The sequence below is a fragment of the Balearica regulorum genome, chromosome 3 (assembly GCF_011004875.1).
Source record: "Balearica regulorum gibbericeps isolate bBalReg1 chromosome 3, bBalReg1.pri, whole genome shotgun sequence".
In the NCBI taxonomy this organism is placed as follows: domain Eukaryota; kingdom Metazoa; phylum Chordata; class Aves; order Gruiformes; family Gruidae; genus Balearica; species Balearica regulorum.
In genome coordinates this window covers 95,413,179-95,427,499 of record NC_046186.1, presented here as the reverse complement: position 1 = coordinate 95,427,499, position 14,321 = coordinate 95,413,179, and the positions used below count along the sequence as shown (strand labels likewise).

The 14,321-nt window shown below is 37.7% G+C and overlaps 1 protein-coding gene across 3 annotated transcripts in view; it reads right to left on the bottom strand.

Annotated features, from left to right (window-relative positions):
- The window catches only part of BABAM2 (BRISC and BRCA1 A complex member 2), a 177,508-nt gene that overhangs the window by 151,698 nt on the left and 11,489 nt on the right, over positions 1 to 14,321 (bottom strand). For all 3 annotated transcript variants that reach the window (XM_075749045.1, XM_075749046.1, XM_075749044.1), the window contains exon 3: positions 3,321 to 3,397. In XM_075749045.1, coding sequence (XP_075605160.1) covers positions 3,321 to 3,397 — 77 coding nt within the window. The remainder of the gene's footprint in view (positions 1 to 3,320; positions 3,398 to 14,321) is intronic.

Here is a 14,321-nt window from a genome sequence, read left to right as displayed (position 1 = left end):
GATAATTAGTATGACAAACTATTTTATCTCCAACAGCAACATAACATTCTTCTCCAGTATAAAACTGTAGCTATCTCCAAGGTCTCCAAGGTTCTTGGCTGCAGCTGAGTAACTGTTCAGTATAGCATTCCAGCAGCTCAAAATACTCGCAAGAGTAAGGTGAACATGACATCTGAAAAAAATGATTAAATTCCCAACCAGCCATTCTCAACTCACAGGATGTTTGATCTTACTGAAGCTAACAAAACAATTACTTTACACTATAGGCAGTCAGCCACTGTGTTGTCTGCAAGTACACTTTCCCCTTTTTCAAAAACCAGTGAACTTCCTGGTCTTTTGGAAAACAGGACTGTGACTATGCAGTTATACTTCTCTAAAGTAGCATACCAACAGTTTTCAACACACTAGGATTCATAGTATGGTATTTGTGCAGTGGCAGCGGTTATGATTGATGATATGCAAAGATCTGATCTGTTGCAAAGAGGATGTAACACAAACCACAAAGGAACTACACGCTTCAGCCTGCATTGGGTACCCCACAATGAAGACCATGCACTGGAGATCCTGCACATTTTCAGCCAATCTTTTTATTCTGGCAGATTTCGCAACTTTCCTTCGTAGAAATATTCTGCCTTTGAAAGATAACACATCTAGCAACAGCTTACAACAAAGTATCTACAAATCTCCAGCTGCACACCATGGCTGTCTTCCCCTGCCATCACTACACATCTAAATACAAAATTATTGAAGCTTTTCTTGAATCTGCTTGCTTCATTATTTATTCCACATGCTGTGAGACTGAATGATGCACAGCATTTTTAAACATGTAATGATGAAATGCGGAGGATTATTATTACTTGATTTCACTGCTATTATTAGGTACCTTTGGAAAACATAACACTTGTTTACAGCACTTTCAGTTGGTTATGCTAAAATATAGAGCATGCTTACAATGTGTGGTTTGGGTTTTGCAAAGGTGAAGAAAGGAGTAGAATTATAATTGTTTTGTTTAATTGCTTATGTGATAATCAAAATATAAGATTGGGGGGGGGAGAAAAAAGTTAATTTCTCAATACTGAAATTTAATGCATAGTCCATAATCATATTTCTAGGTACTTTAACTGTACTACAGTTTAGTATCTTAGCATAGTCTGTATGCCTACATCCTCACATATGGGCACTTTAATCTACAAATTTTCCTTTATGAATCAGGAACATTTGTAGTCTCTACTTAAAACCAAGTTTAGACTTAAAGCTCTCAGAATGTAATAATAGGGTCCTGTATGGTGATGAGAGTTACTACAGTCCCACAGAAAATATGATACCACTCTCTAAAGCGATGTTATCCAACGAAGCTTCTTTTCACTGCATCTTGATTGTAGTCGAGAAGTCTCAAGTAGAATCTACTACACATTGCAGGACACATCAAGACTCAACAGGTTGAGTCTGCTACATAATGTCACTTTTAAAAAAAAAAAGTTTAAATAAGGACAAAAATTCTACTTGGTAGAGTAGTTGGCTTCATATAATACAGCCATTACTTACCGAAAATTCTGAATAAATGCATAGCCACATCTTTTTTCCTTAAAATACTTCCTAGCGAGGACTTAATATTCCATTTTTATCTTTTGGAAAAGAACAATTAGTAAGCTTCCTGAGCTACGATTTCGTACTTTTAGAATAGAAAAAATAGTCATAGTAGACTGCTACATGAGCCTAGCTTCTCTCTTGAACACATGAGCAAACTTCCACACCAACTGCCGGGAAACTTCCTTACAAGAAGTGCCAAATGGAAGCTTTCAAGTACTTTTAATGATAAGAAATTTAACTGTGTAGACTTCTGTTCATAAAGGAGAAGGGCTTCCAGTGCACTATATAATGACAAGAAAAACCACTACAGAAGGAATACAACACCAATCTTTATATTTAAAATGTCTTACAGAGCTATAGCATATGTATGATGCAATGTAAATGGATATTATCAAAGCAGTAAGTGTTTTAAATGTTTAACATTTCTGTTCACACCAAGTACTTCCTCCTCCAGAAGGCACATTTTCACAGACTCATAGGATGGCTGAGGTTGGACAGCACCTCCGCAGACTGCCTAGTCCCATCCCTCGGCTCAGAGCAGGCTCAAAAAGAGCAGACTGCTAAGGGTCATGTCCAGTTGGGTTTTGAGTATCTCCAGGAACAGAGATACACAAGCTCTGAGCATAACCAGTTCCATTGTTTGACCACTCTTGCAAAAAAGTTCTTTTATTACACTTTAATGGAATTTTCTGTATTTCAATTTGTGACCATTTCCCTTCAGTGACTGAGAAAAGCCTGGCTCCATCTTCTTCATTCCCCCCCATCAGGCACTTAAACACATCGATAACATTTGCCCTGAGCCTTCTCTTCCCAAGAAGCCCCAGCTCTCTTGGCCTCTCCTTGCACAACAGATGCTCCAGTCCCTCAATCATCTTTGTGGTCTTTTGCTGGACTCATTCCAGTATGTCCATGCCTTTCTGGTACTACTGAGACAGGAACTGGACACAGATGTGGTTTCACCAGAGCTGCCCTACATCTAAAATTACCAAGCTTCGAATTTTACTTTATCTGAAATTCTTCATCCACTCCCATATTTCAGTTGCTAGAGATAAAAGCAACACAACGTTACCATTTTTCATATGTAGATTATCAGCAACTCAAGTGTTTAGAGAACTATTTTTACCTTCTAAAAACATAGAAAAGCAAATTTTATTCTAATCCTTTGAACGAAAACCCAGACTAATTTATGAGCGGGCAAATGAGCCAGCTATATACAGATCCTCCAAGGCCAAGGAGGATTTTACCACACCACTAAATCAGAAAAAACAAAGTCACATTTCTCTAATCTGGTCAATTATGCCAGTTACTGTTTACAGACACCTAATAAAAATAACAGACTGACTTCTTTTATTGGAGCTTAATAAAGAACTCTTCCTAAAAAGAAAAAAGCAACCAAGCGTATACAAATCATAAATAAGTCTAAAAATGGTCATGAGATTGTCTCAGTCATAACATCTTATTAGAAATATTGGGGGGAAGGGAATTGTGACTTTTGGCTTTTAGGATTCGTTTTCAAATTTGTAATATCCAGGAAGGCTTATCTTAAACATCTTAAAATTAGATTTTGTTACAGTTGCGTGTTCTCTGAGCTGAAGTTTTAAGAAAAAACAAGCATCACAGATATCTCAAAACTCATAAAATTAGACAGACACAGTGGAAAACTTAACATGATGTAGAACACTGTTACTGAAAGAAAGGTCAAGATGCAATAGCAATAGCTTTTAACTTACATTTGAGTGTTTCTCCAGCATAAGGGATATGTAGCTTAAACCGATCACAGCTAGGTCCAGGGGTCAAGGATGTACAGCTAAAAACGAAGATAAGAGAAAAAATGTACTAAGCAGTTACAGATTGCAGCAGATGCTAACATTATTCTACAGGGTACAAATGACTGACATCATAAAGATGTTGTGAATATCACAAATACTGATCCTTTCGATTCTGGGAAAGAAGAAAAGATGAGAAAGATGCAGGATGCCCATTCTCTTTTAATCAGCAGTTCTCACAACAGCATGAGCAGCTATAGGATTTGTGACAACTATCTTTCCATTTTAACACAGAAAATATACACACAAAGTGTCCTGGTTTCAGAGTGTTATTACAATAATATCAATTAGTCAGTCAAAGCCATCAAATTCTCTACTTTGTATACAATTTTGCAGGTGACATGCCACAGTAAGATGGTAATATGCTCCCTATCTCTCCCATGAAGATAACTGGGATGAATTTTAGCTTTAATACATCAACATTCAGGCATTTTTACCTATTTTAACCTTTAATTTTTACCTTGTGGAAAAGTCGCATAGTAAGCCTCCAAGTGACCAAGTTTCAGAACCAGGTATTTGAGGCTATGACAACTGAGCATTTAAGTTCATGATCTGTGACCATTTCGTATCTCCTGTTTATCTGGAACACTGCATCGACAGTTGGGTCTCATGGTGATGAACAAGCATTTTATGAACATAAAAGTCACCGAAAAACTGTTTAGTGTCTAGGCCAGAGATGACCAACTTTTTCACACCTTTTAAGTCATGCACCAAAATCTTTGCACAACAAAGCACCAAAAATCTCAGCTGCAAAAGGAGAAACAGTGGCACAAATTGTTTCACTGGCAGGAATGGTCCCTGGCGCTCTCACCAGGGTGGGCTGGTGGGCATATGACAGGTCTCAGTAGCAAAAATACTGGAAACCCTTAGCAGTTCATTACTTTCCACTTTCTAACCCAAAAGTCGTCTTGCCAGACTAATATCATTCAGAATTGTTTATGGCCCCAGCAAAAGAGCTACACTTGTTGCAAGCCACTTAAAGCTCAAAGCTAAAGACTGACCAACTCAAGACAAAACAAACAGTGAAAAGATGGTAGACAAAGGTAAAATAACTTGTCTAAGCTCATGTATCAGATGACTGATAGAGCTGGAATGCAAACCACTGACAATATAATGAAACAAAAGACACATTTACTGGGCCATATACGCAGCCGAAAGCGAAAAGATGGGTAGGCCAGAACACAAAAAAGTTCTGATCCTACCTTATCAGAACTGGACAACACTGTAACTCCTGGAGCTTGCTCTCTCTGCCGCAAAAGAGGCACAAGGGCAAACGGGGTAATGTTAATTCTCATAACACACTCAAAATGCTTGAGAGTGCCATTTCTCTCACATGCTGGCTCTACAATCTCTTTTCTCTTTACACTTGAAAGTTAAGGAAACCACATGCACTAGCTTCAGATTGTTTTTATTCAGTAAGCTACATTTTCTATTTAATCAAATTTGTGCCCACACGTAGCTTCATCAAAAAGAACCAGCCACAGAACTACAGAACAATTAACTTAAATGAAGTTTCCACAAAAATACCAGAAAACATAAGAAAACCACTTGTGTGCGCCTAGAATCTAACAAAGATAAAATTAACAGCCTACAGTGATTCAACAAGAATACATTGCATATTTTCAGTATCATTACAGAAATTAAGTAACTGTTCTTGCAAATAAAAGGGAAGCAACACATGTCCTTTGTTTACTTTAGAAAGGTTTTTTTCAGTGTCTTGTGAGAGCATCACGCTTCATCCAGGAAGAATGCACTGACTGGGTTTTCTTCTGGTAGAATACTACTTTGCATTTCTTTGAAAGACTGATGATGGAAAAGAGATGATGTATATTAAACCTGCCGATGATGCCAACATGAAAGGGAACGCGGTATGCTGGATGACAGGGCCAGAGCTGAAAAGTGTTTTGGTTTTATGGTCTATAATACTTCTTTTTTAATCACACCTAGGTAGGGCTTAGCAAGAACAGTAAGTATCACCACCCTCACTGGGAGTAAAATCGGGTTCTGTTTGAGAATACGAAAGATTGGCACTCCGGTGCATCAGAAACAAGAAAATACAATTTTTTCAAAGATGCAGGCTTTTCAGTAGGTGAGAACAGCAAAACAGGAGTGCCCATTGTTAGGGTGTTTTAATGGCTGTGGATGAATTTAACAGCTATAGGTATGAGAGTATTATTATCTACTTTCAAGTAATTTCTAAGGCTCATATCACATAAGGCCAATTCTAGGAAGCATATAAAAAAAAAGTAACACCAAAAAAAAAATCCTTTGCAAGTTCCAAAATATCTCTGCAACATGAGTTAATATTTAATGGAGGTTTCTTTCAACATATCACAGGTCACAGTCTGAGGCACATTTCTCAAATACCATCAATATAACATTGTTGCTAGCTTTTCTAAAAACACAAGAATTTCTGATCCTGCAAATACCCTACAATTATTTTTTTTTTTTAGTACAATGGACCACTTGGAAATACTTAGGGAAAGTATAATATTCTTTAACATTAAAATAAAAGCCTGATTTAATGGTAAATGTCCCTAAAAGCAATACTAAGTATTTTTCCTAGATTTTTATACTCCGTTAGAGATGTTTTTAATTTTACTGGTCTAGAAGTGATGGAAAGTGACAGTCTTCACAGTATTTTTTTTTTCCAAATTACTCTGGCTAGGCTGCGCAAGAGACCTCAATAACTGCAATAGGCTGAGCAATCAAGCAAAAATCTTACATACGTCCATTTGAAAGGAGGCAGTTACTTTTTAGTATAAACAGGAAAAGAACAAAACTCCTAAGGCAAATCAAAACTTTGGTACATCTAGCAGTCTATGTGTGACCTTATTTCAACAGAAAGCCACAGACACGGTTTGGCTACAGACATCTCCTGCTTGAACTTCCTTAATACACAGAACTTCTCATCATTACCAACGAGCCTGATCTAGAAGCTTGGCCTCTATCCTCTCCAAAATGTAAGATTTTACATTTGCTGATTGTTCTACTTAATGTGGTCCATACAAGAGTCACACTGAAAAGTAATGACTTGTAACAGATCTTCTAAAGATTATTTGTTGTCCTATCTTCACAGGGAATTGACATATAGAACAGTAGTATCTAGTGTTGAAAATTAATTTCAGAAGCTGACTCCATCTCATAATGAATAGATGTGCTATCTCCCTCTTTATCCATGGAAAAAATATTACACTAGTTTGGATATCTTCATCTAAATAGTCAATATTTTACATAGGAAAGCCACAGAAGCAAGAATTAATGCTTTGATGACCAGATCAGTGATATGAATTAGTCTTCATAAGATGATTAATGTTATATCACAAGATCTCCCACAATGGTTTCCCTACTAAAATATCAAAGAATCATCAACTTGACAAGTTTTCGGGATGAAGGAATATCCTTGAATGTATCACTTAAAATCATGCTGCCCTATTCAAAGGAGCTGTGCTAAGCCCTACAGTTGCAATCTGGTAGATGGAATCAACTATGCAAGAAAGCATAGCTGAATACAAACTCTCCTCTTTCTCAGTGGATTTTAGCTAAGTTGCTTGAGCAAATACCATAGATTAAACTTGAGCTGAGATACTTTACACCCATATAAAATACATATTCCAAGTAGGAGACAAGTAGAACATTCCTTTGTGAACTGTTTGATGCATCTTGCAGTTGGGATTGTCTGTGACCTGCTGGGAAAAGGTTTCTCTCACAGTAAGACACACAAACTAAACCAGTTCTTCAAAGAAAAAGTCACTGTCAGCTCCAGATACTTAGTTAAAAGTGTGCAGAATTCTTTGCCAGCCACAAAAGGAAATGGGAAAGATTATCAAAGAGAAAATAAGAGAAAAGAAAAAAAAAAATCAGGAAAATAACTCAGTTTAGCTGCTTGGAATCAGGCATCAGCCTATAATGACAGGTATAGCAGAAGGTATCTTTCTGCAGAATTAATCCTTCTTCCTAGAGTATTCTGAAAGCCTCTAGAAAGGCAGTTCCAGTGGAGCTTAAAACCAAGGTTTTCTCTCACACCAATGTATTTGTAACTGGCTATTCTGCTGAATTGACTCTTCTGTTTTAAGCTAAAAAATTATTCTCTTTCTTTCTGAGCCACTTTGGTATTTTACAGGATTGAAGCCATGAGCATAAGGAGGACTGCGATAGCCCGAGACTTCAACATGGTCTTCGTATCAACTAGTCTTCTACAACCATCATTTGAAAGTATTCCCAATACAGGCAGTTTTAAATTACTTGGGCTCTGGTAAAATCTTACCCAAAAGTAAGTTCTGTGCCAGCTGAAGGGTTAACAATGAAACAAGAGCCCAAGTGCTTACCACTTTAATCCTTAAAGCCTGGAGATGAGTGGTTATTCTATCCAAAGAATTTTAAAAAATCCCCAAACCAACACACACCCCTAATCCACCTCTTTATATCCCAAAATTCCAGTTTGAGGCTTGTTTTTTATACCACTCCTAAAAATCTACTGCTTAGAACCATATAAATCCATAGCAAATATCCAGAAATGCCAACAGAAGTACAATAGCTCCTTGTGTACAATCTCCTTTCTATTGCTTCTTCTTTAATTGGTGGTAAAGGTGTATGCCTCAATATTCATGTCAGATTTATTTGATGATTATCAAATTTCTTGATAAAAAAATATACGTGTTTAGTCATTTTTCCTTCTCAGACCATACAGAATCTTTACCACCTTTACTAGCTGAAGAAAAATCATCAGTGAATTTTACTGTACAATAGCAAAGAAAAATTAGACTAAGAACTTCAGCCACTATAATTTCAGGAATTTAATACTGAGATTAAGATGAATAGCCAAAGATGCAAAAGCTTCTTTAATCTCATGATGCTTAGGCTGCTATACCTGCTGTTCTTAAGGATCAGTACTTTTTAAATAACAGACAACTTTTTTTGTTCACAGGACTGCTGATGTAAAAGCCAAGAAGGCTTCAGAGAGCATTAAAGATATTCTGATGGCAAACACTGCTAAAAACCAACACACATAAAAATAGCATAAAAAGAGCAACACCACAAAGAAAGTTCTGATCTGACCCCTGGCTGTATTCCCAACCCTCCCCAGATCTAATACACCTAGGATATGTTTCTAACTGTTCCTATATATGTCATATAAAGATACTAATAGGGAAAAAGGAGGTCAAGTTCCTTTCATAATACAAGAGGCTAAAGAAGAAAATAAGTATTATTTTAGTAATGACAAGACACAATTCAGTCAGGGGTTTAGAGGCTGAAGGTTTTGTCAGCAAGAGTCAAATATAATTCAGAGGCAGACAGGTAAATCTCTTGTTACTAATAAGAGGCAGCAAATTCAAAACTCCACCCAAAACACTTATTGTGGTATTTGCTAAGAAAAACACCTTAAACTCAAGTAGAACAGCCTTTCGTGATGCCTTTAGATTCTTCTTTCCTCCATTTTTGTAGATGGAAATCTGCTCCAGTGTTCCTTGAAGACACAATATTTCATCCCATTTAATTAAGAATTAATTGCAGAATTCAGAACAGATGGGTAAGTCATCTACAGAGGCATTAAGAATAATTAAAGTGTATGGAGGGGGGAGGAGAGTGAAAGGAAGGCCAGCAGGTGACAGGTTTTTTGCAAGGATCAGGAAACAGAAAAATGGTGAAAATCACGTTGTAGAGAGCTGACACTGATGGTGAAAACCTGTATCATACTGCAGCTCCCTGCAACAGTGCACAAAGCTTTACTGGCTCCCAGAGGCCTGCGAATACACAAAGAGGGTATAGAGCAGCTGCTGCTGAAAACCAACAGATCCAACCAAAATTCTGTCAATCAGGCAAAATTTGAAATGGGAGAGAGAGAGTCTAGTGAACCAATTTTCATCTTCAGTTCCCTTTCTTTATACGAGACATATGTATTACACATATGAGAAGGGGACTTGCGCTTAAGAGATAAAGACACACGCCATTGCTTTTGGGAAATAAAAATCCAGTTACATTTACAGTGATCGCTACTTCCGTACATATTTTAATATTAAAATCTGAAAGCCAATCCATAATTATTCCAAAGAACTTTCCCATAGATAAACCCACTGTTTTCATAAAACTCATTTGTATGCTAGCTGGTTTCTTCAAATTTAGTATAAAATTAAACTATACACAAAGACTACCTTTGGTATTGCTATATAGATGATGTTGGTTTTGAACCCCGCTAGCATGGATATTTCAGAATTGCAACAGCATTTCAATCCATAGTTATCAAATAAGAAATTCCAAGTTGTGTCCAGATACGTCAACTATATTCCCAATGAAACCTTCATCTACTTTAAGTGCTGATTTTCCTTTACATACACATTTAGGTTTTCTTGTATGAAGTTCATCATACTAATTGGAACTTTTAGAAAGGAGTGGGATGCTAGGCAGAACACATATCCTAGGAAAACAACCTCTCACTTGCCTTCTGCACTCATAAGCAGATTTGCAATTTTAAAAAGTAAAGTTCAAATAACTATTTAAAAATAATTCAGCTGCTAGCAACCTGCTTTCACTAGAAACACTATACAAGAGCAGCTAATAACTACTGTCATTAGTAAAACAAATATAGCAGCTGTATGTTAACAGAAAACATAGATTTACTTAATGTGAATGAGAGTTTGCCAAAGCAGATGTTGCAGGTGGGGAGAGCTCTGGACCTGCTTCTAGAACTGCAAATCTCCTTCGCATCTGCCCTGATCTTGTGGCAAGTGTCCTGCAACTTTCCAAAGTACAGCTGCCTCTGCTGGAGGCAGACATTCAGCCCAGTCTCTACGTGGGAAACAGAGGAAGCGCGCGCACACACACGTATATATATTTTGAAGTCTTCTCAGATAATTTCCACATTAAACAAAAGCACATACAAACCCCACAATTGTGATTTTTTTTAGCATCACAAACTCCCTATTCATTTAGCCTAGGAAGGCTGATTTTAGAACTGCTCTTTTCCAGTCACAACAGTAGGATGGGTTGGAAAGGGCCACCACAAAAAGGAGTATGAAGACAGAGCTGATAACTGGCACCACGTCTAATATACCTGCAAGTGTGCTTGAAAAGACAGCTCTGAAGAACAGACTATCTCAAAAGTTTCCATTCATAAAATCCCTACAGTTTAGGGTAGGAGGTCATTATCATTAGGTCTCAAGGAGATGCTTATGATACAAATGAAGAAAAATAATTAACAACTGACAAAGGAAAGTTTTCAACAAAATCTGCTTTACAAATGTGCTTTAGAAACATATTTTATAGTCAAACTGATTACCTTTGTAAGCAAGCTCTTTTATACATACAGGTAATTGCCTGTAACTCCCTTTAAAAACTACACAACATAAATACTCCCCAAAAGAATAAAACAGAAACAGAAAATGAAAATTTTAATGAAGGAGTGATTGAAAAATGAACAGAAACAAGAAAACTGCAGTGGAATAAAACTCATAATGCACACTCCAGCTGACTATGCTTTGGTAAACAAACTAGTGAATTCACAGTATCATAAACTACCTTTCTGTCACACACTCAGGCAAGGGAAAAGCACTACTTCATTACACTGTAAGATCAGCTGTACCCCAAATCCTTGGAACTCATAAGCAAAGTGTTAGAGAGGAGTGAGGGAGTGGCAGATGCATCCTTTGGATTTACTTCATCTCCTTCCCCTCCTGTCAGATTCAAATTCCTGTTTCATATTTTCATAACTGCCATTTGACTATGTATCACTTTGTTACTACTTTTGTCTGTGAGTTAGAACCTAATAATCTCTCATGTTCTGCTGCTACTGTTCACTAATGTGAATTCAATCTCTGAAGAAAGAAAGAAAAAAAAATAGCCAATAAACATTTTTGCTTTTTGATTACTCTGAAAGAGAACCATTCTTCGCCATGTATGAAATTACATTCTACCACCTGGAGTTTCAGATCCTTTCAATGTTCACAGAAAGCATATTCACACAGAAAGTCACAAAAGCTAAGCTAGTAAAAATGTAAGTTTTAATAAGCCATTTAGCATAGCTCCCAATACTGCCTGTAGTAGCCATAAAGACTCCCACCTTATTTTCTAAGTAATTTATTTCACACCGTAGAACTGTTTACTGGAAAATGCAATGAATAGGTATGAGGAAAAAAAATAAAGTCTAAAAGCATAGTTCATGTTTACATATTTTCCCACTTTAACTAAACAATATTAGGAGCAGTCCAGTGATTCTATGCCTTTTCTTTTCACAGATTCAGCTCTCTCAGCCTTTCCTCATAAGAGAGATGCTCCAGTCCCCTAATCATCCTTGTAGCCCTCTGCTGGACTCCCTCCAGTAGCTCCCTGTCTTTCTTGAACTGGACACAGAACTCCAGATGTGGCCTCACCAGGGCAGAGTAGAGGGGGAGGATAACCTGCCTTGACCTGCTGGCCACACTCTTCTTAATGCACCCCAGGATACCATTGGCCTTCTTGGCCACAAGGACACTCCGCTGGCTCATGGAGAGCTTTTGTCCACCAGGACTCCCAGGTCCTTCTACATAGCACTGCTTCCCAGCGGGTTAACCTCTAACCTGTACTGGTTCTTGGGGTTATTCCTCCCTAAGTGGAGGAACCTTACACTTACCCTTACTGAATTTCATTTGGTTCCTCTTTGCCCAGTTCTCTAGTCTGTCCAGATCTTGGAGAATTGCAGCGCAGCGTTCTGGTGTATCGGCCATTCCTCCCAGTTTTCTAACATCAGCAAATTTGCTGAGGGTACACCCTGTCTCATCGTCCAGGTCACTGATGAATATGTTGAGTAAGATCAGACCAAGCACTGACCTTTGGGGCACACCACTAGATACAGGCCTCCAACTAGACTCTGTGCTGCCTATCACAACCCTCTGGGCCCTGCCATTCAGCCAGTTCTAAACCTACCTCACTGTCCACTCATGCAACCCACACTTCCTAAAAAAAAAAGCTCTATTTTTAGAGCTTTCTGGTCATGGATCTCTAATCACTTGATTTCCTAATCTCATAAACTCTCAGAAGTTTATGTTAATACAACAACCACAAATTCAGTTCTTTGGACATGAAAGCTAGACCAAGCAAGGATCACCACATTTTGAACATAACTCCATAGCTCTCAGTAGCATATACATTCAAAAGGGTAACTTCAAATTGTGTACATTCATATAAAATACTACAGAACTGGAGACACAGCAGAAAGCCTATGAAAAGATGACACCATTTCGCACAGCATTCTCCTGGAGAAGTCTGCTGCTCATGGATAGGCGTACACTTCACTGGGTAAAAAACTGGCTGGATGGCTGGGCCCAAGGAGTTGTGCATGGAGTTACATCCAGTTGGCGGCCGGTCACAAGTGGTGTTCCCCAGGGCTCAGTAATAGAGCCGGTTCTGCTTAATATTTTTATCAATGATCTGGACGAGGGGATCGAGTGTACCCTCAGTATGCAGACGACACCAAGCTGTGTGGGAATGTTGATCTGCTTGAGGGTAGGAAGGCTCTACAGAAGGATCTGGACAGGGTGGATCAATGGGCCAAGACCAACCGTATGAGGTTGAACAAGGCTCAGTGCCGGGTCTTGCACTTGGGTCATGAAAACCCATGCAATGCTTTTGATCCCAGTGAAAAGTGAGCCCGGTCTACTCAAAGTTCCTGTAACTTTGAGCCCCCAACCCACCGCAAATGCCTTGACCTGTCTTGATGCCACTTCCAACATCTCACCTACAACCTCGAGTTTTCCTCCTTCCTGCATCTGTCTAATAAAACTGAATTTTAACTATGTGCAACAGGTTAAAACTGAAACATCAAAATTTACATGGAAGATGATATACCACTCAAAATTTCCAAGGAAATTATTCCTTTTAAGTGGCTTCATTGCCTGTGAATGGTCTGCAGTTGACCGGAAATCATATCACTTTTATAGGGTTTAAGTTAAGGCTTATGACTAAAATTTATGGCAGCCTGAAAAACAGGACAGACAGTTGACTATCTAATAGTTCAAAAAATTCTCACTGCAGAAGAATTATTAACAAAGAACAAATATTGTATTATTCCCCCTTCAAACAAAAAAATATGCATGGCTGAAGTACACAACAAATTGTAAAACAGCTTTTACTCAAGAGATTGAAACCAGCATTCTAGAGGAAGAAGAGTTAGAAAAGAGAGAAAGAAATAACATAAAGTGGGAGATATTTTGAAAGGTCACTAGTAACCCTAACGATAAACAAGAATAATGCAAACGAGTTTTTCTCTTAAACAAAGAACTGACCATCCAAAACAGAGCAACAAATACTCTGTCACATTTTTGGTTTAAAAACATTATTTCAGTGATGCATAGGAATCTGAGTTTTGGGGGTTTTTTTGTTTTGTTTTGTTCTGTTTTTTTTTTTTCTGGAAAATACAATTTTGGAGATTTTTCTATTTGGCTTTTTTTGCTTCTTCTCCATATTGGAATTCTGCAATTTCCTTTCAGTGCCTTAATTTCATTGGGAATTTTTTTGTCTTACAGTCATAAAAATACTCAGTTGTAGTGGTCTAATTTTATTCTTTCAGCCATATACCTCAGATTACAAAGAAAGAGCCTGTGGTCTACACTGTGGAGTGGTTTGCCTCAGACATATCAATTCCCTTCTCTCAGGAAAGACAAAATAAATATGTTCCCTTTTATCAACTTTCAGTTTTGTATGGATTACTTAGAAGGTTTAACTTTACCTCAAGGACTGAATTCAGTCTCTTCAATAAAAATATAAATTTCAGGAGCAAACAAAACTGTTCACTTATACATACAGCTCTAAGTATTCTTTTCAGATGCTCACTTCCAGTTAGATAATAATTGCTTCAAGGTATGTCTACACTGTGCAGTGCAGTGCCAAGTAAATGCTTAAGCTAAGTATCACAATAAACAGATTAAAATAGCT